The 27,640-nt window shown below is 54.7% G+C and overlaps 9 protein-coding genes across 9 annotated transcripts; 5 read left to right on the forward strand and 4 right to left on the reverse strand.

Moving 5' to 3' along the window:
* Positions 1–705: 705 nt before the first annotated feature.
* Positions 706–1,662, forward strand: P170DRAFT_445772 (TFIIIC subunit 6 family protein; the record flags this gene model as incomplete). The annotated part of the gene is made up of 2 exons (XM_024850735.1): positions 706–819; positions 886–1,662. The coding sequence occupies 2 exons, from the start codon at positions 706–708 to the stop codon at positions 1,660–1,662; spliced, it is 891 nt and encodes a 296-aa protein (XP_024705777.1).
* A 781-nt stretch (positions 1,663–2,443) lies between these two features.
* P170DRAFT_474025 (uncharacterized protein) lies at positions 2,444–2,929 on the reverse strand (the record flags this gene model as incomplete). The annotated part of the gene is made up of 2 exons (XM_024853099.1): positions 2,444–2,713; positions 2,849–2,929. 2 exons carry the CDS (start codon positions 2,927–2,929, stop codon positions 2,444–2,446), a joined length of 351 nt encoding a protein of 116 aa, XP_024705778.1.
* Positions 2,930–3,927: 998 nt separating this feature from the next.
* Positions 3,928–8,148, forward strand: P170DRAFT_435669 (glutamate dehydrogenase (NAD(+))). The gene is made up of 5 exons (XM_024848994.1): positions 3,928–4,059; positions 4,316–4,720; positions 4,789–7,622; positions 7,711–7,811; positions 7,875–8,148. Exons 2-5 carry the CDS (start codon positions 4,402–4,404, stop codon positions 7,906–7,908), a joined length of 3,288 nt encoding a protein of 1,095 aa, XP_024705779.1. The 5' UTR covers positions 3,928–4,059; positions 4,316–4,401; the 3' UTR covers positions 7,909–8,148.
* A 97-nt stretch (positions 8,149–8,245) lies between these two features.
* On the reverse strand, positions 8,246–10,546 carry P170DRAFT_445774 (putative mitochondrial respiratory complex I chaperone (Cia84); the record flags this gene model as incomplete). The annotated part of the gene is made up of 2 exons (XM_024850736.1): positions 8,246–8,414; positions 8,505–10,546. 2 exons carry the CDS (start codon positions 10,544–10,546, stop codon positions 8,246–8,248), a joined length of 2,211 nt encoding a protein of 736 aa, XP_024705780.1.
* Positions 10,547–10,923: 377 nt separating this feature from the next.
* Positions 10,924–11,911, forward strand: P170DRAFT_435673 (mitochondrial 37S ribosomal protein bS18m). The gene is made up of 3 exons (XM_024848995.1): positions 10,924–11,149; positions 11,220–11,455; positions 11,525–11,911. The coding sequence occupies exons 1-3, from the start codon at positions 11,044–11,046 to the stop codon at positions 11,714–11,716; spliced, it is 534 nt and encodes a 177-aa protein (XP_024705781.1). The 5' UTR covers positions 10,924–11,043; the 3' UTR covers positions 11,717–11,911.
* Positions 11,912–12,090: 179 nt separating this feature from the next.
* On the forward strand, positions 12,091–19,872 carry P170DRAFT_445775 (WD40 repeat-like protein; the record flags this gene model as incomplete). The annotated part of the gene is made up of 11 exons (XM_024850737.1): positions 12,091–12,264; positions 12,333–14,042; positions 14,468–15,793; positions 15,857–16,253; positions 16,319–17,398; positions 17,470–17,631; positions 17,831–17,835; positions 18,381–18,594; positions 18,685–18,959; positions 19,030–19,138; positions 19,208–19,872. The coding sequence occupies 11 exons, from the start codon at positions 12,091–12,093 to the stop codon at positions 19,870–19,872; spliced, it is 6,117 nt and encodes a 2,038-aa protein (XP_024705782.1).
* Positions 19,873–20,525: 653 nt separating this feature from the next.
* Positions 20,526–23,697, reverse strand: P170DRAFT_435679 (U4/U6-U5 snRNP complex subunit PRP6). Its single transcript, XM_024848996.1, has 3 exons — positions 23,253–23,697; positions 20,857–23,149; positions 20,526–20,763 (listed from the first exon to the last, which is right to left on the reverse strand). Exons 1-3 carry the CDS (start codon positions 23,630–23,632, stop codon positions 20,620–20,622), a joined length of 2,817 nt encoding a protein of 938 aa, XP_024705783.1. The 5' UTR covers positions 23,633–23,697; the 3' UTR covers positions 20,526–20,619.
* A 132-nt stretch (positions 23,698–23,829) lies between these two features.
* P170DRAFT_463678 (dimethyladenosine transferase) lies at positions 23,830–25,611 on the forward strand. The gene is made up of 4 exons (XM_024852181.1): positions 23,830–24,037; positions 24,109–24,330; positions 24,398–25,521; positions 25,586–25,611. Exons 1-3 carry the CDS (start codon positions 23,852–23,854, stop codon positions 25,136–25,138), a joined length of 1,149 nt encoding a protein of 382 aa, XP_024705784.1. The 5' UTR covers positions 23,830–23,851; the 3' UTR covers positions 25,139–25,521; positions 25,586–25,611.
* On the reverse strand, positions 25,360–27,560 carry P170DRAFT_445778 (GTPase-activating protein GYP1; the record flags this gene model as incomplete). The annotated part of the gene is made up of 6 exons (XM_024850738.1): positions 25,360–25,521; positions 25,586–25,678; positions 25,738–26,621; positions 26,688–27,172; positions 27,261–27,354; positions 27,548–27,560. The coding sequence occupies 6 exons, from the start codon at positions 27,558–27,560 to the stop codon at positions 25,360–25,362; spliced, it is 1,731 nt and encodes a 576-aa protein (XP_024705785.1).
* Positions 27,561–27,640: the final 80 nt, after the last annotated feature.

Raw genomic sequence — 27,640 nt, forward strand, 5'->3', positions numbered from 1 at the left:
GCACTATAAGAGGAAGGGAAGTGCGCACGAAGGCATTGGCCGTCAGCGGTCGAGAACAGCAGCATGACTGAAAACTAGTCGGAATTGTCCAGTGAGAAAGAGAGACCGGGAGGGACGGAAGGGGATTAGATAATGTGGGAAGGAATGAGAAGTGCAGATTGTTGGCGACGAATGCGTCGTGACAGGGCTGCGATCAGCCCGCCTTCCGCGCGCTGCCGGATCGTCGGTGGCAAGGATTTGAAATCGGACGGTGGGTGATGACTATAGAAACAGGCGGGACTTACTGGGGTGGGGAAGAAGCTAATCGATTTCAGGGGAGGTTCAAGAACGATGGAATTGGAAGGCAATGATAGACCGTGGACTCGATCATACTATGGAACAGAATACGGCGTACGGAGTATGGAGTATGGAGTATGGAGTAGATAAGGCCAGGGGGGGGACTGTCAAACAAAGAGAGGGGCTCGGGCTCACTTGGTTGGGTCCAACCAAGTGGTGGAGTGGAACTCAAGGATGATGAGATCATTCACTCTGCGGCCACAGGGCTGACCTGACGGAGGAGAGAGAGAGAGAGGGAGGGAGAGAAGAGAAGAGAGAAGACGGGGATGGAGGAGGACCGGGAAGTCCGCCCCGATCACGGGACCCGCCCGCCTTAACTCCGTTATCGCCTGGCGTCTTTCCCTGTCCCTTCAGTCTCTCCATGACTCCATGCATCCCGTCGACCCCGTCCTGGTCTTGGATCCGGCCATCTTGCCGGATCCTGCTGCTGCCGCCGAAGACGATTCCGACTATGAATATGAGTACCACGATCACGCAACTGAGGTTGGTCTCTCCGCGCATGGTCCCGCGACTGGCCTAACAAACTGACGGTCTCCCCTCCTCTCGCAGACTTTCTATCTCACCCTGGACCTAGCCTCAAATCAGAACCTCGGCCGGCCATCAAAGCGACGTCAAGACTCGCAATCGGTCACTACTCCGCGCTCCTTACCGACCGAGTCTTCCCACCGGGACGGAAACGAGCCTGCGCTGGCCAGCACGGAAGTCGACTCCACCCCCGAGGAGCGAGTGCAGATCCTCGGCCTGCACACCCCGAACCCGATCGTCTCCTACAGAAACCAAATCTTCAATTGTTCCTGGGCCGATCAAATCGGTACCGAGCTCCTCTTTGCGCAACCCGAAGTCGAATCGGACCCGGACTCCGCAGCGCCAACCAAGCCGCTGAGGCGCGGGAAGGACTTTGATCTGATCGCTGCGAACAGCGTGAAGATTTTCGGTCGCAAGGCTAATCTGATCTCCAGTGCTGGCCCTGCGCCACCAATGGAGCCGCTGGAGGCCGACGTTGCGCAGGACACGGACCCCGCAACGACTCGCAGAACCGGCCCTATGTCAAACCAGGCCCGCTTCCTAGAGCGACTCAAGAGCATCAAGCAAGCCAAGGGCGAGACCGACACTATACGCAGCTCCTTCAGTTTAAGACGGGCTCAGAACTTGGAGGAACGGTTGCGGGGCTGGGCGCAGACGGGGGAGCAGCTCACCGAGATCCAGCGGCTTAACGACGCCGCCGTTCAAGGAAATACCACTGCAATGGCGGATCTGGAAAACTTGTACATTCAACTTGGATCCCAAGATCACGGTTTGCCCGCAGAGGCCTTCCAACCACGATGAGGCATAGTGCTTAGGTAGCTCCTCCGACCAACCGATTTGGTCATATTATCATGCCCCGGCAAGCCGGTCGATCACGTGATGTTGGCCGTTGCTCCGAGGATGAAGAGGAGCGATAAGCATTGGGGACGGGCGATGATCGCCTCACCTCGGGCCTCGCTCGGAGTCGTCAGTCTGGCTCTTTTCCGCCCGAAGGATTGTGCCGCTTGGAAGAACCGGGTTGACGCAGAGTAGTGGCGTCACCAGGGGTTCCGCTCTCGGCGAGCTAGAGATGCCAGTACTCTACGCCGTAGAGATTGCCGCATGTGATTGACGAAACGCATAACTTGCATGGGCTCGCATGCTGCTAGATTTATCTGGAGACTCCGATGGACCCGTTTTGTGGCCCTGCCGTTGTACATCATGTTCCTTCTAAGCATGGTGGTCCACTACGAGAGCATTCCCAATTCAACCGGATCTTCCATTGTCACCACGTGTATTAATCTATCCGATTCTATTTAGCTAAAGTAATAGGGGGACCAGAAACCAAAAAGAAACTTCAATCAGAAACCTGCTTTTCCCATCCATCCCATACCCGTGTAACCATGGATCCAGCAGAACGCAAACGTCGCAGAAAGAATTCACTCGCTCAAACGGATCGCAAATAGAGAGGTAAAGAGAAAGAAAAGACAAAACAAAACAAAACCGCCCAGATATTCTAACAATTGAGTACAAGGCTTCATCCGCACGAGAGACGATAGATAACCCTCCAAGCGAGTTCGAGGAAGGAAATAGCAACTCGAGATCAAGCTCGTTCCCCTCCGACGACACCCCAGACAGCATGTGGACTCCTTGATTCCACGGGTGACGGGGGCGGTGGCGGCGGAGGATAACTCAGGCCCGCATGAGGATGAGGGTCGAGGTCGACGGACTTTGGGGCTTGCGTCGAGGCCATGATGGCACGGGAGATGTCTCGAGTAAATGTTGAGGGCGTGAGGAGAGCCGGACGAGTGGGAGGGTGCGCGGCTATCGGAGAGGCCATTTTGGATTGGTTTTCTGATGCCGCGAAGATGGGCTTGTGTATTAGGATTAATATTAGGTAGGTAGATGGATTAAGGGGCCTGTTCTTGGGGTGCGAAGCGAGGTTGTTGGAAGGGAGATGAAAGAGAGAGAGAGACTGTGAGTTTTGTCGGTCCTAGGGTCTACATACATCTTGAGATAGCAGGCAAGAGAGCTCCGAAAGTCCCCGAACGACAGGAAAGACGACCCGTTGGGAGAATCCGGCAGGCATGTGAGGTCATTCGGCCATGAGGAATCCCTTTTGGAGGGGATGGATAGAGAGATATACGCAGTATATGGGAGTCAGTTCCAGGGGATTTCCCCAGCCTGACCGTACTGTGTATACGTCTGTATGAATCAATGATGCCTCATACTAGCCGATTCTAGCATGCTTCCTAACGAACATGACTCGTCCAATCCCATCGGTCCGATTGACCTGTCGCGTCGTACCACGATTCACCTTATCGCCCAAGGACTCCAGGGGATGTTGGAATACTCCAGACTCCAGACTCCAGACTCCAGACTCCAGACTCCGGACTCCATCCGCGCTCCCCCCACTTTGGGGTATCCTGGATGCGGGAATGAGCCATTTTAATAATGAAAACACCAGCGGTCTACACTACGAGGATGGATGTTGGGACGATCGACAACCCCGCATTGGCCAGGAAATCTCTGCGGCGCCAGACCTCCGGCTCTCGTCCGGGGAAGGATGTCGCAACTTGACGAAATTTGAGGCATTTTCCCCGACTGACTTCATATTACGAGAGAAACCCGACGTTGGCGGCGATGATTTGCAGGACACCAGCCACGATGACACATCAAAATGCCGCGCCCAAACATCCAGCCCTACTAAGTGGACCTTCTCCAAGTTGACTCCAGAGTCCAGCCGGAGACCGGGGAAGAGAGGGAGAGAGAGAGAGAGAGAGAGAGAGAAAGGACGAGGGAGAAGAAGAGAGAGGAAGAAGAGAGAGGAAGAGGAAGAGAAAGAGAAAGAGAAAGAGAGAGAGAGAGAGACAGTTCCATTTTTAGCCGCGCTATTTTTCGCACTTTTTGCAGTGGACAGGGACTACGGAATCCCAATCGATTATGAGACATTAAGCGGGTCAATCGAGACCTTCGCCTTCCCCCCGGACCGGTGCCGTTCCTGGCCGATCGCATAGCACCGGGTAGCATCTCTCTCTATAAAGACACCGGCCCTTCCATCATTATCATACTATCCTATTGTCATTTTTTTTTTTTTTTCATCGGTATATCTCATTAGATGGATAGATCCCTTTCCCTACCGTGAATTGTCTTTCTTCCCGGTGACGTGTCGGTCGCATGGCTCAAGTGCTTCACTCTGATTGATTCCCCATCCACGAGGTACGTTATCTCTCTCCCTCCCTCTCTCTCTCTCTCTTTTCTTTTCTTTCTGTCTGCTCTTTTTTCTTTCTTTTTCTTTGATTTACCTGGATTTTTTTTTCTCTTTTTTTATGGTTGCCAGCCCCCCTCCTCCTCCCTCCTCCCAGTTTCCTGGTTTCTGCCCCACCCTCCACTCTTCTTGTCTCTCGTTCCTTCTTGGGCCTTGTTGCGCCACCATTCATCCGCTCAGCTCCATGACTCACTTTCCTGTCTTTAGATTCCTTCTATTTCACCTCTGACGCCTCTCAATTGCTCTCTCTCTCTCTCTCTCTTTCTCTCACTCTCGCCTTCACCTTTTCCGCCATGGTATCCCCCGCACCTTCGTCGACCCCGCAGTCCGAGGGCCAGGCCAACGGTAACAATGCCCTCCCCGTGCGCCCCGGTCCCAAGCTCTATGGCAGCAACGACGGCTCTCATTCCGGCGCTGGAACCCCCATTGGCTTCCAACGTCACCCTCACAACAAAATCCTGGACAATGTAGCCGGCTCAAGTGTGCGTCATCCGTCTCCGCAGCCCACCCACCTGGGTATTCCCGGTGGCGGCCAGCACCGGATTCTATCCGAGGAAGATCCGGGCTACGTTGCCGCCAAGTTCGAAGGGAAGGAAAAGCAGATGGAACAAGGTGAGCCCCCGTCCCTTTGTCCGAGGAGCTTGCGATCGTCCCGTCTAATCGTTGGCTCGCATCTGTAGTCATGGACCAGCTGGAGGGCAAGGGCTTCATCCCGACGGAGTTCGTCGTCGGCGAAACCGAGTGGTTCTACAACCAGCTGGGCATCGACGATACCTATTTCCAGACCGAGTCGGTCGATGCCATCGTCACCCAGATCCTCTCCCTCTATGCAGCCAAGGTCGCTGCCTACGCCCGCGACGACAAGAAGCTGGAGATCCGCCTGGACAAGGAGGCCGAGGATCACGCCGTCTATATCGACACCAGCAAGCCCGGCGTGTCTTCCTTCGAAGGCCCCCGGTACGAGCAAAGAATCGACAAGAAGTATGTCAACGGCTCCACCCCCGATAACAGCTACCGAGTCGAGACCTTCCGCTCGCCGACGTCGATCCCCGGCGACGATGGCCAGCAGCTGCGATGCTACTTCGTGTACAAGTGCCAGTTCGCAAACCCCAACCCGGGCCCCAACGAGACCAACATCGATATCATCGGTGAGAAGCGATTCTTGCAGAAGGCGACGGCCAACACCAAGGCCGTCTACCAGGAGATCATTAGCAACGCCGTTGCTCGGTCCGGCCCCGTCATCGAGATGTTTGAGATCGAGAAAAGCCGCGAGAAGAGATTGGTCATTGCCTACCGCCAGGGCTCTGCCATGGGCCTGTTCAGTGCGCTTTCCGACCTGTACCACTACTACCGTTTGACGAGTTCTCGGAAGTACCTCGAGAATTTCTCCAACGGCATCACGGTCATTTCGCTCTACCTGCGTCCGTTGAAGGATGCCGAAATCACCGCCAAATATCCTCCCATCGAGGCAGCCATCCACCAAATCATCAAGGAGGTCTCGCTCCTCTACTGCATCCCTCAGAACCGCTTCCAGCACCATTTTGCCATCGGTCGTCTCAGCCTGCAGGAGACAATCTATGCGCACTGCGCGTGGGTGTTCGTGCAACAGTTCCTGAATCGCTTGGGCTCGGAGTACACCTCCTTGACCGACCTACTAGACTCGAATAACAGTGTCCATGCGGAGCTGTTGGCCAAGATCAAGAAGCGGTTGCGCACTGAAACGTTCACCTCCGATTACATCTCGGAGATCGTCAACAAGTACCCCGAGCTCATCCACAAGCTCTATTTGGATTTCGCCAATACCCATTACGTGCAGACCCGGGGCCCGGCCGAGGATGATTTCCTCCCCACCCTCAGCTACCTTCGCCTTCAGGTCGACGAGGTTCTGGACGGGCCGAAGCTCAAGCAGCTTATCTCGAGCTCCGTTGCTAACGAGCACGACGAGATGGTCATGAGTGCCTTCCGGGTGTTTAACAGCTCGATCTTGAAGACCAACTTCTTCACGCCGACTAAAGTGGCCCTCAGCTTCCGGCTGAACCCCGACTTCCTGCCGGAACACGAGTACCCCCAGCGACTCTACGGAATGTTCTTGGTCATCAGCTCCGAGTTCCGCGGCTTCCATCTGCGCTTCCGCGACATTGCCCGCGGAGGCATCCGTATGGTCAAAAGCAGGAATAACGAGGCATATAGCATCAACGCCCGCTCCCTCTTTGACGAAAACTACAACCTGGCCAACACCCAGCAGCGCAAGAACAAGGACATTCCGGAGGGCGGTGCCAAGGGTGTGATCCTTCTCGACGTGAACCATCAGGACAAGGGCCGGGTGGCGTTTGAAAAATACATCGACAGTGTCCTGGACCTCCTGCTCCCCCCGGTCAGCCCCGGCATCAAGGATCCGATCGTCGACCTGCACGGAAGGGATGAGATCCTCTTCATGGGTCCGGACGAGAACACGGCCGAGCTTGTCAACTGGGCCACCGAACACGCCAGGAACCGCGGTGCCCCGTGGTGGAAGTCGTTCTTTACGGGCAAGAGCCCCAAGCTGGGCGGCATTCCTCACGATACCTACGGCATGACGACCCTGTCCGTTCGCCAGTACGTTCTCGGCATCTACCGCAAGCTGAACATTGACCCCTCGACCGTCCGCAAACTGCAAACCGGTGGTCCCGATGGTGATCTTGGTTCGAACGAGATCCTTCTCTCCAACGAGAAATACACTGCTATCGTGGATGGGTCGGGTGTCATCGTGGACCCTCAGGGCCTCAACCACGAAGAGCTCGTGCAACTGGCCAAGCGGCGAGTGACCATCTCGGAATTCGACGTCTCGAAGCTTTCTCGAGATGGGTACCGCGTGCTGGTCGACGAGAGCAACATTCGCCTGCCGAGTGGCGAGCTGGTTCACAACGGAATGATCTTCCGCAACACCTTCCACCTGCGCCCGGATCAGCCGTACGATATGTTTGTTCCTTGCGGAGGTCGGCCCGAGTCGATTGATCTCTCCACCGTCGGACGACTGATCCGGGACGGCAAGTCGATCGTCCCGTACATCGTGGAGGGCGCCAATCTGTTCATCACTCAGGACAGCAAACTTCGACTCGAACGGGCCGGCGCTATCCTGTTCAAGGACGCCTCCGCCAACAAGGGTGGCGTGACGTCATCCTCCCTCGAGGTTCTGGCGTCTCTGTCTTTCGACGACAAGGAATTCGTGGAGAACATGTGCATCCGTGAGGATGGCAGCGTGCCCGGGTTCTACAGCGACTACGTTCGACAGGTGCAGGAGGTCATCAAGCAGAACGCCACGCTTGAATTCGAGGCCATCTGGCGCGAACACGTGGAGACCGGTCTACTGCGCAGTGTGCTGAGTGACCGACTCAGCGTGGCTATTACCAAGCTCGATGAAGAGCTGCAGGAGACCGAACTATGGGACAACGTGGACCTTCGTCGGTCCGTCCTGGGTGACGCCCTACCGAAGCTGCTCTTGGACAAGATTGGTCTGGAAACCATTCTTGAGCGGGTGAGTCGTTTTCCCCTTTTCCTCTCTCTCCTCCCCCTTTTGTGCCGGTGACAAGACGACGACCGACTAACAATGCCGAACCCCCCAGGTCCCCCAAAGTTACCTGCGTGCCATCTTTGGTAGCTACCTGGCCAGCCGCTTTGTCTACGAGTACGGCAGCAGCCCCTCTCAATTCTCATTCTTCGATTTGTGAGTGTCCCCGTCCCGATCCATCGGATTTGCACCTCTCGCTAACCAGTGCCTGTTTGCCAGCATGACCAAACGTCTTGCTCAGTCCAAGGCATAATTTAATAAACCAATTAAGAGCGAAGATCGACGACCTGATGTTTCTCGATTCATGATATTGCATCTGCATCTTCCGGGCTTTTTGTTTCTTTTAGTCTTTCTTATACATGACTGCACGTCCCGCAGTGTTCCGGATATTAATTATGATCGTGGTCTCCGTGCATGGCGTACAGAAAAGTCCGATCAAATCAAGAGATATAAATTAGATTAGCAATGGAAATTATTTGCGATGGCCTTCCGGTCGGTCCTCAATGAGAGGTCGACAGCCAAGACACGTTTGAATGGCGGCCTGCTGCCCGTGAATGTTGTATTTGTTGATTTCGTCCCTATCATCCGACCTAGACAAAGATTTCGTTGCTTTTCACCTCGAAACGAAGCCCCTCTTCCTGCTCCGAGCGTTCGACCGTCTCTAGCCGAGCCCACAGGTCGGGATACTTTTCCCGGGTCCATTTCTCCATTTCGTCCTTCCAGAATTGATACGGGAGCGCGTTGTAGAGATGAGCAATCCTGCGATGCTAGATTAGCGAGAGACCGAGATTTTTTTTTTACCCCCAAAGAAAAAGGGTAGAAGAGGCATGGGCGGGTCCAGTCACATACGACATTTTGGTGGGAAGTTGTCCAATTTCGCTGTGCATCTTCTCCAGAGCTTCCGTGGCCAGTTTGAACTCACACTGCGCAGCCAAAGCCTCGACATACGCAGTGTACGAACGACGATCCATCTCAATACCAAGAACTTTGACCTTATCCATCATCTTGACGGCCTCGTGCACTCCGCTTGGGTGTTTGGCGCACATTTTGAAAAAGACGGCGATGGTTTTGTGCGTCGGGCCCTCCTTCGATTGGAGGATCTCGCGAAAGACCTTCATACTCTTTTCCGGCATATCACAGGTTGCGTAGGCGAGCATGAGCCGGTTCAGGAGCTGCGTGTTCAAATCGACCTCGACGTCTAGCTTGAGCATGTTGTGGACGAACTCCAGGTTATTCACATCCCGGGTTCGAGCAATGCCTTGGAAACACTTGGCATAGGTGTCCGGCTTGGGACGTCGCGAGAACTCTTCAGCCTGCCGCATATGCCCAAACACGAGGAATGCTAGATCACCCCGGTCGCGGTTGAAAAACGAGGTCATAATCTCGGTTCGCTTGCCCACGCCCGTCTCCGGGAATGCAAGCCGCAGGAGCTCGTAGGCATCCCATGCATCAGCACTGTCTTGAGAATGGTCCATGATGAAGTCAGTCAGCGCATTCCGGACCCTGCTTCGTTCCTCCGAGTCGTACAGGGCGAGACGCGGGCGGAGGAGTTCCGACACGCCCTCCCAGTCGTGGCGGTAGAGCAGCATGCGTGTCAATGCTGCAAGCGTCTCCGAGTCCAAGCGCACATGATTTTCGAAGAGCGGGTCAAGGAAGGACGAAACCTGATCGAAGACGGCATCTTCCTGCCCCGACAAAGAGAGCATCGTAACGAGTTTATTCATCAGCGGCAGGTTCCCAAGAGCGATGGAATTAAAATCGCGAAGATCCTGGAGGCATTGCACTGTTCCGCTGACATTCCGGGCTTGGATATTCGATTCCAGCTGCAATAGGCGCGTTTGTACATCGGACTCTAGCTCCCACTGTGGCGCCAGAGAAGCAAATCCTGCGGCTAACTCAGGGTTGCTACGAGAATTGGCGTACTCCAACAGAAGGTTTACGCACGAGATATCGATGGATGCCTTTGCTTCGGGGGTTCGAGCCACCAACGACCTGACCATGTCTGCAATGCCCGATGCATCTTTACCATGAGCGGCCTCCCAAAGCAGCGTGGTGCCCATGTTCTCTGCGAGAGGTACCTGCGCAATGGATTGAAAAATGGGTTCCGCCCAAGACGTCTCCGAGCGAAGAATCGCATATCTTATAACCGCTTGCTTGGCGGCGAGGGTTGGTTCCTGGCGGCCAAACAGAGGGCATTCAAAGATCGCTTTGACTGCTTCCAGGAGATCTTGTTTGATGAGAATTTCTACCAAGTCCTCGTGAGAAGTGCCATCAAACCTGACGCCATAATTGTCGAGCATTTCGACGGTCTGGCGAAGTTGTTGCTGGTCGTTGTTGGTAGCAAATCCTCTCATAACCGTGAGCCACGGAGAGGGGCTGGTTTTGTGCAGTTTGGCCCAAAAGTACTCCACAACGTGACGGGCTTCTTCGGGATTGCCAGTCAAGGCTTGGATATTCACGTAGGCAATGAGGGCAGGCCGGCTGATTTGGTTGGGGCCAAACCCTTCATCCGCGCAAAGCTCCAGGTAGGCAAAACGGGCCACCCTTTGGACCACCTCGCGCGACTCCGGCAGACATGTCGTCTCCGACAACACAAACAACATGTTTTCCAGGCTCTCGGTCGAAAAGACGGCTTGCCATTCTTCAGGCTCCAAGTCATCCTTCTGAGCTTGTAGATGTTTCCACGTTACGCTGAGCAGACGTGCCTGAAAACCGGTGATGACCCCCGGGGACGCGACCCGCACGGCGAAGAAGTCCTGAAAGGCTTTGGCCAAAAGGTCATTTGTAGGGCCTCGACTTTTATCCTTCAGTGCTCTCATCAAGTCCCTCATGGGCTTTAAGCCCGTCTCCGACGGCAAAGATGCAGGCCGGGGATCGGCCGGCTCGGACATATTGAACGCGAAGAATCCGCGGCGTTGGACATAGTTAGAACGCGGAAGGACAAGTGGCTTTTGAGACCGATGACTTCGGATAGTATGTAGGAGTCGGTTTCGGCAGTGCGCAGAGGACAATGGTTCGTTGTTCAGAATGGCTCGAAAGACCCGACGGGTCAAGTGGGATTGCATGGCTGCGAGGCACGAAGGGATGGAGTAACACGATACGAAGAAGACAAATGGGCAGTGAAAGGCGATCGATTACGGCCGACGAGGTAGCATGCCGCGGGGGAAGGGGAAGAGGCGATTTTCTTCCTTGTGGTTTGTAGGGAACGAAGAGCAAAAGAGCAAAACGCGAGCTCGACTTTTGGCTGCGGCGGCTCTTGGCACAACGTCTTTTCCCTCCTCCGTCCTCATCCTCTCGGCCTGCCCTTCCAGTCTTTTTCTTTTACTTTTGGTTGCGGCCGATTCCCATTCCTCTTTCCCCCCCAAAGGAAAAGAAAAGAAAAGAAAAGATGGCCATGAACCTCCTTTCCTGGTCGCCCCTACGCACCTCGGGTTCAATCCTGGGCCCTTTGTCCGCTTGTCGGTGGAATTCTACCGCAACGCCCACCCATCCATGTAAGTTCATGGATAGCTTTGCCCTCGTAAAACTCCGTCGGATGCTAACTGCGAATTTTTCCAATCCTAGCATCCCGAGGGATCCCCCGCCGTCGCATGCCCAGCCGCCAAAAATTCATCGAGGACCAGAGGATTCAAGCCGAAAGCCGCATGCTGGAAAAGTTCCAAACGCGCGAATGGAAGGCCGGCGACGTCTATGCGCCTCATGATCTGAGCTCAACCGAGATGACCAAGTGGAGGAGGCGATCCAGTCCGTCGACGGATGCTTTTGATGCCTTGAACTTGAACCCGACCGACCTATACAAGGTACGTGCCCGCTCGTGTAGCGGCGAAGCTTGACAAGTTGAGTTGGTCGCTGACCACCTCCCGTGCTAGAACTTCTCGGTCATGTCGGAATTCATCACGCCAATGGGGCGGATTAAGCACCGAAATGTCACCGGGCTGCGACCTGTGAACCAACGCAAGATTGCCAAAGCGATCCGACGAGCAGTAGGACTTGGCCTGATGCCTAGTGTCCATCGACACCCCGAGATCCTGGCGGCAGAACTCCGATCGAAGATGGGTTGATTCGGTGTTGTTTTGCCATTTGTATATTTATCTATATTTTCATTTCATTTTATTTTTTTCGAGCTCATTTATCACTTGTGGATTACTCTCCCCAGGACGATGTTCGACGGGGGGGGGGAAAGTCATGTACGATTATCGCCCTTGCAAGCATGAGAGAGATTATTAGGGGAATGCAAAAGGCATCAAGAGAAACAGATAAATGAACAGGGACTCCTGGAGTCTTCCACGTAGGCGGGCTCTTATTGACCCACCAAGACGTCAGCCGTCTCTCCCATCGACAAACCCTCCCTCCTCCCCGCCCCTTTTCCCCTTCCTCGACCTTCTCCTGCTGTTTCCCAATCAGCGTTGTTTTGTACTGCTCTCGAACAGCAATCATGTCATTTACCAATGGTGTGCCCCGCCATCCGTCTAATTTGGAGGGTTGTCCTCGTTCACTGACCATCCATTCCTTCTATGTAGAGTCCATCTGGGCCGCCAGCCCCTCCACCTCAAGGGGTCAGCCCACTCAGCTCTCTTCGGATGCCAAAGGCGAACGGCTTGCTTATGCGGTATGCGCCGCGATACCTTGCCAACCCCGTATCCAGGCCAGTTGTAACTGATAGAGCCGAGTGGCCAGGCGAATAAATCCATCTTCCTACGATCTATCGACGACCCCGCCGTCGCTAAGCAGTACACCGAACATAAAGCGCAGACAACCGTGGCTCGCTTCTCGCCGTCGGGGTTCTACGTTGCTAGCGGCGATGCCACGGGGTTGGTCCGGGTTTGGGACTGCGTGGGGGATGGCATCACCAAGGGCGAATACAGCATCATCAATGGCCGCATAAACGATCTCGCGTGGGATGGAGATTCTCAGCGTATCATCGCCGTGGGCGATGGAAAGCAGCGGTACGGCCACTGCATTACGTGGGACAGTGGGAACACGGTCGGCGAGATCTACGGCCACACGCAACAGATCAACTCCGTCTCGATCCGACAGCAACGACCTCTGCGAGCCGCCGCTGCCGGCGATGACAAGAACCTCGTCTTCTACCACGGCGCTCCGTTCAAGTTCAACACGGGGATCCGAGACAAGCACACCAACTACATTTACGGCGTGGGCTTCAGCCCCGACGGCTCGACCCTGGTCAGCGTTGGCGCCGACCGGAAGATCTGGCTCTACGATGGCAAGACGGGGGAACCCCAACGGCAGGTCGGGGACGGTGAACACAAGGGCAGCATCCTGGGAGTCTCATGGTCTAAGGATTCGCGGAAGTTCGTGACGGCGAGTGCCGACAAGACCGTCAAGATCTGGGACGCCGAAGCGGGCAAGGTTTCTCAAACATGGAATATTGGTGGCGAAGGAAGCACGAATGTCAACGATCAGCAGGTCGGCGTGGTCTGGCCCCCGAACAGGAGCGACAACCTCCTGATCAGTTTGTCCCTGAGCGGTGACTTGAACTATCTTGTGGAGGGCACTCCGGAGCCCCGACAGGTGGTTCAGGGCCACCAGAAAAACATCACGTCTTTGACGTCTTTCACCTCCAGCAGCGACAGCAACGAAACTCTGTGGACCGGCAGCTTTGACGGTAGGGTGTGCAGCTGGGATGTCCCCACGGGGGCTGCGGAAGAGGTGGACGGCGACAGTCACTCGACGTACATTGCCGGTCTGGCGCCCACCGGGGAGGGGACCGGGAGAATCTACAGCGTCGCCTGGGATGACACGATCCGATCCGTCGACGTCGGCGCCAAAACCTACGCCGGAAGCTCCTCCAAGCTGGCCGGACAGCCCAAGGGTATCGCGGCCGGAGATGGCACGGTGTTGGTGGGGACGCCCGAGAGCGTGGAGATTTATAAGGATGGGCAGAAAGCCGGGGATTTCCAGCCCAAGTTCCCGGTCACGACGGTGGCTGCTCACGGTAGCACGGCGGCGGTTGGCGGGGAGGACTCGTCCGTTCAGATCTGTGCCCTTTCCGGGTCGAGTCTCGCCCCCAAGGCGGACATCAAGGCCTCCCGAAACCCGGTTTCTGCCCTGGCCTTCTCTCCGGACGGCTCGTTGCTGGCTGTTGGCGATTCTCGGGGGCGCGTGCTTGTGTACAAGGTTGCCGATGGCAGCCTGGTCACCGATCGCTGGACCGCCCACACAGCCCGGATCACGTCGGTCGCCTGGAAGGCCGACGGCACCCACGTCGTGAGCGGATCGCTGGACACCAACATCTTCGTGTGGAGTCTGGCCAACCCGGGCGACTGGCTGCAGGTGTCTAACGCACACAAGGAAGGGGTCAACGGGGTAGCGTGGATTGCAGGAGGATCCAAGATTGCCTCGGCCGGAGCCGACGCGTCAGTCAAGGTGTGGAAGGTGGAGGGACTGAAGTAAAGTAGGGATAGACAATGAAATGCCTCGCCTTTGTCTCTTTCATAGTATGTGGATGGATGTAGGGACTCGTGTGCGCAAGACCCACCGGGCCGTGGCAATTAGTCACGCGGGCTGGGCGATCAGCTTCTCCTCAGAGCTCCCCTGCTCTGCTCATAAATATCATCTTTCCGTCTTCCCCAGACCGCCATGGACGCCACGGGCCACCCGAGAGGAGGCTGAGAGAGCATGAGATGAATGCCATGGCTCCGTCTGGGGATTCATCAAATAATCCACGTCGGTTTTTGCGCCCGAAGAAGGTCTGTCCCCCAACCGCTGCTTTGTTTTTGATCCTCGGTCGATTCCATTCGACTCAACCCACCTCAAAGGACGAGACTGACATCGGACTTGCATCCATAAAGCTCCGGCAGGCGACGTTCGTCTTACCGCGAACAGGCCAACGCCTAAAAGGCCTGGTCAACCTACGAAATCCTTACTCGGGCTCAAATGGTAGCCACAACGACGACGACGAACGGCGCGGGCTTCTGTCGGGCGAGCTCTTGGTGGATCAATCCAGCATCCGCGCCCGTTTGCGCAGCAGAGTGTCGCATGTAGGGCGCTGGGTAAAACAGTCGATCTCGTCGGAGCTTGGCATAGGAGTCTTGAAGTGCAGTCTGGCCTACCTCCTGGGGTCTCTGGCGACGTTCGTGCCGGCCATTGCTTCATTCCTTGGTCACCAAGATGGCAAGCATGTCGTGGCTACCGTCACCGTCTACTTTCACCCGGCTCGCTCGCAGGGTAGTATGTACAAGGCCCTGATATGTGCTCTCCTGGCTTTCCTCTACGCCGCCTTCATCTCCGTCACCAGCATGTGCGTGTCCATGTTTTTCCAGGATACGCTGAACCTTCTCCCCGTGGGTCACGCCATAGTCCTGATCGTGTTCTGCGGGGGTGGCCTAGGATTTGTGGGATGGACCAAGCAGCGGTTGGGTGACCCTCTCGTGAACGTTGCTTGCTCTTTGGCGTCACTCTCCACGATTACAGTCCTGACCAAGGAGGGTGCGGTGCAGAGCGGGGATCTGTCCTTCGCCAAAATCTCCCAGGTGCTGAAAATGGTCGTGATGGGGGTCATCGCCACCATGGCGGTGTCGTTTGCTATATTTCCCATCTCTGCCCGCAAGAAACTTCGCTCCAATCTCACCATCGTCACCGACACGCTGGCAACCATGCTGGCTCTGATCACGGAGAGCTTTTTGAGTGGCTCGGAGGAGGAGCTTCAGACAGCGGAATACATCAGCACTGCTGCCCGACACAAGAAAGCATACGGCCAGCTTGATAAGCTCGTGAGAGAGGCCAAGCTGGAGCATTTCGTAGCCGGTACAGAAAAGGAATACCGACTGGAAAAAAAGCTCGTCCGCTGGGTGCAAGACATAACACACAACATGGGTGGTCTCCGAAGTGCTGCTTTGCTGCAGTTCCAGCTCCTGAGGCAGACCAAACTTGCCGAATCCGTGCATTTGCATGGGCACATCCCGGGCATAAACGGTGTTGGCGCGACTCCCCTTCTGAGTCCGTGGTCCCTCCATGAAGACCGCCCCGTGTTGGAACGAATCGACGAAAGACCCGAGGAGGAGGGCTCGGTGCTCGAGAGAGACCAAGTCTCGCTCACCGCAGACTCGGAAACTGATCATACTCTTCTTCCCGCGGACATATTCGCGCTTTTCATCGATCATCTAGGCCCCTCCATGGTAGTGACCCCCTACTGATCCCCCTGTTCCTTTCGGTGTGGCCGTCGCTAAACTCTCTCTCAGCGATCACTTGCTTTCACTCTGAAAGAGATCTTCCGAGAAATCCCATTCAAACCAGGCCCGGATTATAAGGTCTCGATCAACAGCAAATTCCGCACGAGTTTGGATCGTGCCCTTGAACTGTACCGAGACTCTCGAGTGGAGGCATTGAATACCATCTACCGACAGAAGGAAGTTCTGAAAACTCAACCTTTGGAGGTCGAGGCCGATCTCGAAGAGGTCTCCGCTAGCTGCGGCCATTTCAGTTTTTCCCTTTTGGAGTTCGGCGAGCAGCTGAAGGACTTGCTCACCATCTTAGACGAGCTACAGCTTGAGGCCGAAGAGAGGCCGCACGGGAGGTCTTGGAGATGGCTTAAGTTTTGGCGTCGAGACGGGGATGGGCCGGCACGTTCGGATACGGGTACGTTTCTTATAATTGGGGTCAACGAGTGAGACTTTTGACGATGGATGCTGACCGGCCCTCAGAGCAGCCATCAATGGAGTCGCATCCCGTCCGTGACGACAACCATCAGCATTTGGATGTAAATCCCTCACCGCACTCGCAAAATCGGCCAGCATCGAAACTCCAAACCCCGGGGGACCGACCTGCGCAAACAGGGCTTGCCTATCGCATCTGGAAATCACTCGGGGTGTTTCGACGGGATGAGGTTAAGTTTGCCATCAAGGTTGGAACGGGGGCTGCGCTCTATGCTTTACCCTCTTTTCTCTCGTCAACCAGGCCGGTGTACTCCCACTGGAGGGGAGAATGGGGTCTCTTGTCCTACATGCTTGTTTGTTCGATGACCATTGGGGCTTCCAACACTACCGGATACGCGCGGTTTCTCGGGACCTGCTTGGGAGCCGTTTGCGCCATCCTATCGTGGTATGTTTCGGCCGGCAATGTCTTCACACTTGCCTTCCTTGGGCTTCTTATGGCTACCTGGACTTCGTATATCATCCTGGTTAAGGGACAGGGTCCCATGGGTCGATTTATCATGCTCACGTACAATCTCTCTGTGTTGTACGCATACTCGCTCACGCAAAAGGAGGGCCAGGACGACCAAGACGAGGGTGGAGACAGCCCGGTCATGACCGAGATTGCCCTTCATCGAGTCGTGGCGGTGCTATCGGGCTGCATTTGGGGCATCATCATCACGCGAATGATCTGGCCCATCAGCGCGCGGGACCGACTGAAGGACGGCCTCAGCCTACTCTGGCTACGCATGAGTTTGATATGGAAACGCGGTCCCTTGTCCACGATGGTCAATACCTTTGACTCGGCAGGCTTCGTGAGTCCGCGGGAGAAGTTGGAGATCGAACGGTTCCTGTCGCATCTGGAATCGCTCCAAGCGTCCGCCCGCTCGGAGCTCGAGCTGAGGAGCGCTTTTCCCGATGCTGCATACAGCAACATCCTCCGGCGGACGCGCAGCATGGTGGATGCGTTCTTCGCCATCAACCTTGAATTGGTCAAGAACATGACCGCTTCGGAGGGTGAACTGGCCATTCTGGAGTATACCGTGCAGGAGAGACTGCAGCTTTCGTCACGGATTAGCCATCTCCTATCCGGTAAGTAGATGGACGGTGATTCCGTGGATTTTTGCTGCGACGGCGGAGCGACTGACCAAGAACCTCCCCAGTGATGGCTTCCTCCATGAAGTTGGAATATCCCCTGAGCGACGTCCTTCCAAGCATTGAACACGCCCGCGATCGGCTTTTGGCTCGTCTGTTTCATTATCGCAAAGACCCCGAGGCATCCCGGCTGTCCACCGACGAAGATTATGCCTTGCTCTATGCGTATAGTACGTGTGCCTTCTACCGCACCCGCCCGAGGGGAGAGAGAGAGAGAGAGAGAGATCCCTGCTAACATTTTCCCTGCGTGGCAGTTCTGGTGACCGGACAATTGTCCGTCGAAATAGAGGAGATCATGGAGGAAATCAGTCGACTGTTTGGGGTTCTGAATGAGGAGGCCGTGAGACTCTATTAGCCTGTACAGTGTAGATAAAGTAGCAGATGCACCCGTGGATGCTCCAATTAGATGACTTAGTTCGCTTTGTCTGTCTCGCTCTTTTTTTTTTTTTTTTTTTTTTTTCTTCTTCTTTCTTTTTTTTAAGGGCAAAGAATAAATATGAAATAAAACAAAGACCCGAGGAGACGAAGATCGCCGGAAGAAAGAATCTCATTTGGCTTTATTGTTCTGGAGTGCATCTGGCGGGGAAGCCAAAGAAGCAAAGAAGGGGAAGACCAGAAAATCCCCAGGATTTCCCCTTCGACTTCATTTTTGTCCCCCCCCGGCCGTCGTTTCGCCCATCAACCCACCGGCCTTTCCCTCGTCATTCCATCAATTCTGACCTCCTTCCCCAATTCCAGAGCCCCAGACCGACTGTCGGACTATCCTGGAATGGTTCTACCTTCATGAAGGCCTAGATATCCCTACCTCTTTTCCCTCCCCTCCCCCCCTCCTTCTCCTCTCCCCACACCTCTCTCTCTTTCTCCCCCCGGCCTCGCGCAGCCCCGTCGCGCTCTCCCTGCGAGCCTCGCAACCATGCAGATCGACCCGGCTGCCCTGAGTCGAACGGACTCGGCCTCAGCCGCAGCTCCGTCGTCCAAGAATACCGCCCCCGGCGCTTCGGCGACGCAGAAGTCGACCAAGGCGCTGATTTCCGTTCCGCGCTTGGACCTCGAACCCATCTACACGGAGCTGAAGGCTGCCATCGGGGACAATTGGGCCGAGTACAAGGAGGCCACCACCCTCTTCCTGCTAGGTACGCTGGCTCTACGCCAAAAGCCTCTCTCCCTCCCCTCGGCGCACCGCTATCCCGCAAGCAAGCTGACCTGATCATTCTACGTCGCAGGGCAGCTGAACCAGAGCGAAGTCTCGGCGCGCGTCGACCATATCATTGGCGCCGACCAGAAGACCGAGCATCTCCACAACAATTTCATTTGCGCCGTCATCGGCAACCTAACCAGGGATCTTCCTGATCATGGCGTTGCAAGTTGGGTGTCGGCCAACGATAAACCGTCGGTGGTTTCGAAGCCGACCTCGGGAGATGCGGCGGAACAAAGACTCAAGACCGAGGTCATGCAATTGCCGCCCCGAGATCGTCGAAGGCTGAAAGCGATCCCAGAGGTATGCTACCAGAACTCCGACAAGCGAATTGAGGAAACGACGCTGGGACTGACGGACTGGAATCGAGCAGCGCGACCCCAGTGAAACCGGACCCAACGAACTGGAGGAATACCATTTGGCGAAACAGATCAAATTGCCCAGCCAGGTACCGGCAAGTGCTGGTGGCTTGAATAAAACGAGTAGGTTCCATATCCCTGCTATCTGTCACCCCGAGAACGGAGGAGGCTGACCATCCCGGTTGGCAATAGATTGGGAACTGGAAATCCGAAAGCGTTATGCGCAACCCCTAGCATCAGAAACCGGAGAGTTTCCAGATGCCGAGTCTATACATGCTCGTATGATCCCGATTTGTTACGAGGAGTCGATCGTCAGTGGTGCAGGGTTCCCCTGCGCCGAGTTCATGGCAATCGCTACCGAAACCTTCGTGAAAGAAGTCCTTTCAGTGGTCTTCTCACGCACTCGATCCAATGGTCCCTCCGGCACCATCAACGGTATGATGATGCGGAAGTACCGGCAACAACTCGAGCGTGAAGAACTGGCATTTACGCGAGGCGAGATCGTCAAAGACGCCACTACTGGGTTGCTCCCCGTCGAGGCCAAGGAGGCGAGCACTAGAAAGCCCCTGGGGGTTAGGGATCTCCGACTGGCTTTAGAACTTGGGGGCGGGGTTCTCAGCCACATGCCCCTACTTGTTGATCAAATCATGGGCGGCTATCTCGAGGATGAGCTCGAAACCGACAAGCAAGACCGAGGCGGTGAAGCGGCTGACACAACTTATAACGACTCGAGACCGAATAACTTCACCGATGACATGGACCTGGATGACGCAGATTCTGACTGGGAAGGGGGAACCGTGTCAGATCACCATCAATTAGGCGCGTTGCTCGACGATTGCCTCTCTATTGCCGCGTGAAGTCTCTCTCGACTCTTTATTCCCCGTCTTCTGCGGTGTCTTTCTCCCTCTTCTTCTCTCTCTATTTTTTTCTCCTCCATCTTCTTCCTTTCCTTCCCTTCTTTTTCTTTTTCTTTTCCTTTTCTTTTTATCGTCGCAAACATTGACTGAAAGGTCAAGGGTGACCTATGTTCTCGATTTGGCGAGGTTAAAAGGCGTCCTAGGGAGTATCATACAACGGAAGGGCCGTCATTGGGTATGATCGGTTTTGCATATGGCTCGGAGTTGTCTCTTTCTTTCTTTTTCGATGTTTTGTCTTCTTCCTCACTTTCTTCATCTTGGGCACTTCTCTTGCTATGAGATGCGGGGCGCTTGGACACGCGAGGCTTTTGCTAGCACGAATCCTCGAACCATTTCCAATGAGGTATTCATCGAGCGGTTTCGCCAGCAGCGGCAAGGATGGCAGAGTCTCCATTTACTGCAAATAAACATGGCCCACGCCCGGCGCGGCAGGGGGTGTGTTTGATGGAACTCCGCTGCGAGAGCAAACAACGATGGCCTAATCCTGCCCTCTCCGCCTGTCTATTCGTCTGCTTGCTTACTGTATATGTATGTACATTAGGTTTACCTTTCCTGGTTGATTATAGAAGAATGGCAGCTCTACGAAACGAAAGCTCTAGGTAAACAATTGATTTTAGCTCGTCCGATCATAACGCCGGGTCTGATGGCTGTTTAGAAATACATCGTGTACCCTCCTGAATCATGACATTAGGACAGATAGTTGGCGACCATCTTCAGGATTTCTTCGGTAGGTTTTTGCGCGTTAGCGGGGTCCTTGGCTATCGATTGCCAAATCTCGCCGTGCTTGGGCTCAGTCGAGATGCACTTGGATATTACATCGGCCCGTTTTTCCTAGAAAAAAAGAACAGGTTTACATTAGCCGCCGGTTTGATAGCCAAGTTGAGAGAGGAGGGAGAGAGGGAAAGACGGAGGAGAGAAACGTACCTCAGTGCCATGTTGTAGGAGGAACTTATAGTACCATGCCCAACCATCCCCAAGATCGCTGTCGGAGACAATGGCCTTCTCAAACCATGTCATCGCCTTCTCCAAGCGACGCTCACCCCAGAATATCCGCGCTACTGTGATGAATAGAATGGGGTCGTTTTCAACCTTCTTGATGGCCTCCAAGCTCCGCGCCTTCCGTTGCGCCCGCGGCTCGAGATACCAAATACTTTCGCTCCATAATAGCCCGGACGTTGGTACTTCCTGCAGAGCTTGTGCCATGAGGACTTTCGCCTGGCCAATATTGTTCGCCCGCCGCTCGACACGAACACTCTCCGTCCACAGCTCCGCACTCTTGGGCACAGCAAGGCGAGCCTGGTCGAGGACCGAACGAGCTTTTACGACGGCCCCTGCCTTTTCTTCCAATCTTGAGGCCAGCAGCCAAAGGGCAACGGACTTTGAACAGACCCTGGCCCCGGTTTTGTAGGCCTCCCGGGCTTGAGGGTATTTCTTCTGCGACTCATAAATTTGTCCCTTCATCATCCACAGTTTGTCGGCCTTGGGATACAGCTGGAGACCTTGATTCACCAGGTCGAGTGCCTCGTCTATGTTACCTAGCTGCCGTTCGAAGGCAACGCTCTTGACCCAGACACGATCCGTGCCTGCTTCACGACGAGCAGTTGCAAGGAGTTCTCGGGCTTGATCGGTCTGCCGGGCATCTGCCTCAAGCTTGACAGCAGCCAGCCAGATGTCCTCGTTGTTAGGATTTTGGTTGAAAGCGCGACCGAGCACGCGTCGAGCCTCGTCAATCTCCCCGGTTTGCCACTTCTCCTTGGCGAGCTGCAGCCAGAGCTCTTCGCTCTGTGGGCAAGCTTCGACGGCTTTCTCAAGAACCTGCCACTGGGCTTCTTTGCTACCGTGGTTGCGTTCAAGGTCTGCTGCTGCAAGCCAAATAGACCGGCGGTTTACAAATACCCGCAATGCATAGGCGTAGATGGCCCTCGCGGTCTCATACTTGCCTCGGGCAATACTTGCTTTTGCGTCATCCATCCAGATGTCCTTCCTGTCGTCATCCTCATCTAGACCCCATCCCAGGGTCTCCCGTACGATTGCACCGCACGTGAGAATCGCTCCTTCCTCTTCGCACTTCTCGGCTTCGGCTATCCATTCTTCTCTCTTCAGCATGGCATTTTCTCTGGCGAGGGATTGCACGGCCTTTTTCATGACATTCACTCTATTGAAGGTCCCCATTTGTTCTTGCAACCGAGCCGCAGCAATCCAGATTTCGTGGCTAGTGGGGACAGCGTTTCGGGCCGCATTCAGAACCTTTTGGGCGTTCTCGGGTGTTTCGAGTCGAGCAAGAGCGAGCCATAGCTCCACGGACAGCGGTATCATTTCAACGGCTTTCGCCAGCAGAAGCCGTGCATCTGCAGGGTCATCCTCCAGGTTCACGGCTTCTTTCCAGATAGCCACGGACTGGGGGATGTGAAGAATGGCCTGTCGCAGTACGTTCTTTTTGGCACGAGGATCGGATTCCAGCCGCATGGCTTCAATCCAGAGTCCCGTGGAGCGGTCGTTGTTCTTGATGGCGTTTGCGGCTATAACCTTTGCATTATGACCCTCATTCAGCCGTATATTTTCAACCCACGCATCCTCACTTTTCGGGCACAGTTCACAGCCTTTAGCAATGACGTTTCTGGCCGTCACGGCCCGACCGGCAAGCTCCTCGAGGCGCGCGAGCGCTATCCACCCCGGTGCATGTTTCGGATTTGTTTTCGTCACAGATTCCAATAAAACGCGAACTCGCTTTATGTCTCCGATTTCGACCTCGCCAGCTTTGAGTTCCGACTGTGTGAGATTGGTCAGGTATCCCTTGGGGTCAATATTGGTCGCACTTCCTGATCCTGAATCCCCAGAAGATCCCATGGCAGCCTGATCAAGCTTCACTTGCAATACTTTATCACGAGCCGCACTTATGTCTGCGAAATTCGTGATCGCCCCGTCGGTTCCCTCGGAACCCCGCGCATCGGCAGCGGCGCCGTCATCCGCAATTGTGGCCTCAAACTGTGTAGAATCCCTTGCGCCCGCTATGACGCTATCAGGGACAGCATAGAAACGTTGGCGGAGGTTTTGTTTTGTCCGTCTGTTTTTTCCCGTGAGATCTCCAACCTCGGGGAGACTGGCCCATTGATCTTCGGAGACAGAAGCTAGGGATCGTTTCAGATCCGCGAACTGCTGTTGAATCTTGGGGTTTTTGCTTTCGTAGTCCTCTTGTTCTTGGCGTTCTCGGGCTTCCCTAAAGACGGCGAAGGAATCAGGTCGACATTCTGTCCAGAGAAACCGGGGGTAAACCCGATGAACCAACGGTCTTATCTAGAAGAACGGGGAGGGCTACTAACCGCCTGGTTTTGCGACGCTTATCCATCTTCTCATCTACCTCCCTGTAGATTCGATCCGCCTCGTCATCTTCTTGGTCGAATTGTCCGTATGCAAAGAGGCCGACTTCATTGTCCGGGTCCTGGAAGCGCTCGTCCTCTTCCTCTTCCTCTTTTTCTTCCTTCCCACCTTTCTCACGCCCGGCGCCGTAAGCTGTCGGAGGAGCCGCTCCAAGTTGCTGCGCTCTCTTAGCAAGCGCGGCCTGGATTTGCTCGGGAGTAGGGCCTTCGCGTGCAGGACCCAGGTCGGAACGGGTGGTGAAGCCGGTGGCACCTCGACCCAGGCCGGCCACGTAGTTCTCCGGGGCCGGCTGGCTTAGGAAGTCTTTCCGACCGGAGGCCATTTTGACCAAGGCGGATGGGACACGAAAGCTCGTCGAGGGAGAATTAGAAGGAGGGGGGAATGATGCGACTCGACAAAGCAGGAACGACCGTCGCCAGCCGGCGGAGGCAAGAGCGATCCGGGCGATTGTTGTTCCGGGCCGCTAATCTTATCGGCCTTTTTTTCCCCCTCCGCGTCGCATTCTCTGCTCGTCGAATTCTCAGGTCCAGTCGACGCCATCATGCCGAAGGTGAAGCAGAAGAAGCGCAACGGTGCCCCTCATGGCAGTCCCTACTCGGATGCCGCGGTCAAGGCCAAAGCTGCCAACAGCGTCTTCAAGATGAACACAGACATCGGACAGCACATCTTGAAGAATTCCGGAATCGCCGACAAGATCGTGGAGAAGGCCGACTTGAAGCAGAGCGATGTGCGTCCCTCCCCCAGCCCTACCGCTGCCTGGAATCTGCTCGTCGAGCCGCGTTGACTCTGATCGCACAGGTTGTGCTTGAAATTGGCCCAGGAACGGGAAACCTGACGGTCAAGATGCTCGAGAAGGCAAAGAAGGTTATCGCGGTGGAATTGGACCCCCGAATGGCGGCGGAAGTCACCAAAAGAGTCCAGGGAACCCCGGTCCAGAAGCGGTTGGAGGTCATCCTCGGAGATGTGATCAAGACCGAACTCCCATATTTTGATGTTTGCGTCAGTAATACTCCCTATCAGGTATGCTCTATCCCAGTATCTAAACGGGCCTGCTTCCATGCCACCAATGCCTAATTGTCCCGCCCAGATTTCCTCCCCCCTCACGTTCAAACTCCTTGCCACCTCGCCTGCACCTAGGGTCTGCATTCTCATGTTCCAGCGGGAATTTGCCCTCCGACTCTTTGCCAAGCCCGGTGACAAGCTCTACAGTCGCCTCTCCGTCAATGCCCAGATGTGGGCCAAGATCGATCATATCATGAAGGTGGGCAAAAACAATTTCAAGCCGCCGCCGCTCGTCGAATCCAGCGTGGTTCGCCTAGTCCCGAAAAACCCAAGGCCGCAGATCAACTATGACGAGTGGGACGGTCTGCTGCGGATCGTCTTTGTAAGGAAAAACAAGACCATTCGATCGAGTTTCCTCGGTAAATCTACCATCATGGATATGCTAGAGGCCAATTATCGGACCTGGTGTGCCCAGAACGACATCCCAGTCGAGGATGGTCCGGCGGAGAACACGGATACGGATGCAATGGACACCGGAACCCATCAAGACGAGGAAGAAGAGCCTGATGAAGCCATGGAAGTGGATGATGAGGATGATGTACCCGACTTTTTCAAGGAGCAAGCGAGTTCTCGCGTTGAGCAGGCTCTCAAGAACCGGCCAGCTCGTAAAAAGCGAGGGAAGGTCGCAGAATTGGTACGAGAGAAGGTACGACAAGTATTGGAGGATGAGACAAAGCTCGCAGAGAAACGTGCAAGAATGTGCGATGAGAATGATTTTCTGAAGCTGCTGTGGGCATTTAACCAAAAAGGCTTTCACTTCAGCTGAAATTGGCCGAGATGGGATGGTGTTGAAGGAACCTAGGAATGATCGACCGCCCTCTCTTCTCCCTTTTTCTTGTTCATCCCTTTTTTCTTTTCTTTTCTTTCTTTTTTTTCTTTAACCGGCCATCGTCTTCAGCTTTCGTTCTTCCTATTGTTTCCTAGTCGGTGCTGTGAAGGGGCGCCAAATGTATAGAGATGTGGGTCATTAATGAGTTATGATTATTATCATTGCAAGCCATTCTCGGGGGATCGGTCACCAGCAGGACGAAGATGAGCCCGAGAGTCCTGGAATAGACTTTGCCAGATGAATGCCTCGCTCAAAAGAAGCTCTATGTCTTTCTCTGTCCAGTCTCTTGTCGGAAGAGCCTGTAAAAACATCATAATCTCCTGCGACCGTTAGCCAATCTTATATTGCATGCCCAGCTATTTACCATTGCTTGCGAGCACTTACTTGGAAATCCATCTTCACCAACTGATCCGACCATTTCACAAGAAACGCTGCGCATACATATAAATGGAACCGTGAGAAACCTTGTTCCTCAGCCTTGGGTGCAAACATTAGTACAATTCTGCTCTGCAATGAGAGGCGGTGACGGAGCATACCATATACGTGTCCCACATTCTTATGGTGTTCTGAACGCTCATCTCTCGCATGAGCAAGCAATTCATCCACCGAAAACTAAACTGCATGAACTCAACCCCCTCCTTTTCCAAGTGTTTTGCCAGAGCTGAATCAATCCTCATTGTCAAGTCACGCAGCGCCCTGACCTGTCGGTGAATCCCCGGCTGTGCGTATATATAATTGTCTTGAATACCCTCAAGAAGCTTTGTGATACACCAGAACGAGTCTGCCTCCACGGCATCCAGTACACTTCTTGGTAATTGGCCCGGGTCCATGCCCTCTTCGACATTCAGGTCTGTGACATACATGCCCAGAAAGACCTGCCAGAAAGGTGTGACCAGGTCATTTATCCCCTGAACATAGCCACTGGCGGGATGGCGAATGGCCCAGAGATAAAGTATTCGTTCTAGGGAACGCTGGGTGGCTTCGTAACTGTAAAGCTGGATGTGAGGACTGGTGCGGGGAACGTCTATGCTAATCTGATGCCAGATCGCTTCGTCCAGGCCTCTGCCACGCCCCGTGGCCGGGGCGGGAGGGGTCCCGGTGCTTGTAGCGCTACTGCGTTCAAAGGCTTGTCGCACCCCGTCCAAATATTCCTTGCGCTTTCTTTCAAGAGTTGAAATCCGCCGTTCGCTGTTCGTAGGAAGGTAGCCAAGCAGCAGCTGCCAGGTCATGGCTCGCACTTCGTCGGGAACGCCAGACCATGCTAGATTCCTCAATTCTGGGAGAGGAACGGTACTTGTTTGCAAGAGACGTTTAAATTTGTTGATTCTCGATATACGACTCGTATACGCGTCCATCTCTTTCGGGGTTGCGTTTTTAGGGGGCGGCGCATGGTTGATAAGATTCAAAGCGTTTGCGGGATCTCAAAAAGAAGACACAAGTCAGCATTACAACCCATCCTAGAAATCATTTAGCTATATGACGTTACCTCTCAGGATGTCTTTGTACTGAGGGCGCAATATCTTCCCTTCGCCCTTTCGGGCGGTGGGATACATCGAAGCACCTCGCTCCTCCGCGATGTCTGAACTATTTGCGCGCTGTCGGTTGCTGGGCGGGCCAACCCCCAGGGTCGCAGGATTGTTTCGAATTCCGCCGCCCGGATCGACGGTTTTGAGAGAATGCGGACCAGCGGTTCTGTTTTGTGTTTTTCGCACGCTAGATAGGCTCGGAAGTCCGAACTCATCTTCATCGTCGTCGAATACAATGTCTTCCTCGTCGTCATCGTCATCCTCTTCCGCCGCCGTGGGGTCGTGGCCCCACGGATCGATCCCTTGGCTCATGATACCGGAATAGGATGTACGAGTAGGTGTGGTTCGCGTTCCGGAATGGTGGGGAGATGGAGAAACGTGTTGCGATCCGATGGACGATGGCCGGGGTGGAGTTCGCGGGCGAGTATGCTGTTGGGGAATACCTCTGCGGAAGAAGGGACGGGAAGGACGCATCGATTAGCTTCATACTCATTGGAAAGCTGCGTGCGACAATTGAGGCGAGCGAGTCTAACTTTAGTATATTCGCATGGGAATATGAAGCGCCGACGACAGTACTTTGGTCATGAGGCTTGGAAGAAAGTGGTCTTCCTTTCCAGAACGGCGATCCTGCTCGTCTTCGAGATGGATTAGCCCAGAGACATACATGCGGTAAAGCGGACTCGAGATTAGATGCGAGAAGGTGTCGGTATCAACATGGGGGTTGAACATACTCCGAATGGTCTGCCCATTGAAAGTGGGGAGCTATATCAGCCACAGTAACTACTGGATAGGAACGCATGAGGGTCGGAGAGCCACGAACCAACCTGGACCATTTCCTTGTGATGTTCGCCATGATAGGTTAGCTTCCTGTCCTCAGGGCCGAAGATCGTTGATAGCAGGGTTCATGACTTAC

This window comes from Aspergillus steynii, assembly GCF_002849105.1.
Source record: "Aspergillus steynii IBT 23096 chromosome Unknown P170scaffold_3, whole genome shotgun sequence".
NCBI lineage: Eukaryota > Fungi > Ascomycota > Eurotiomycetes > Eurotiales > Aspergillaceae > Aspergillus > Aspergillus steynii.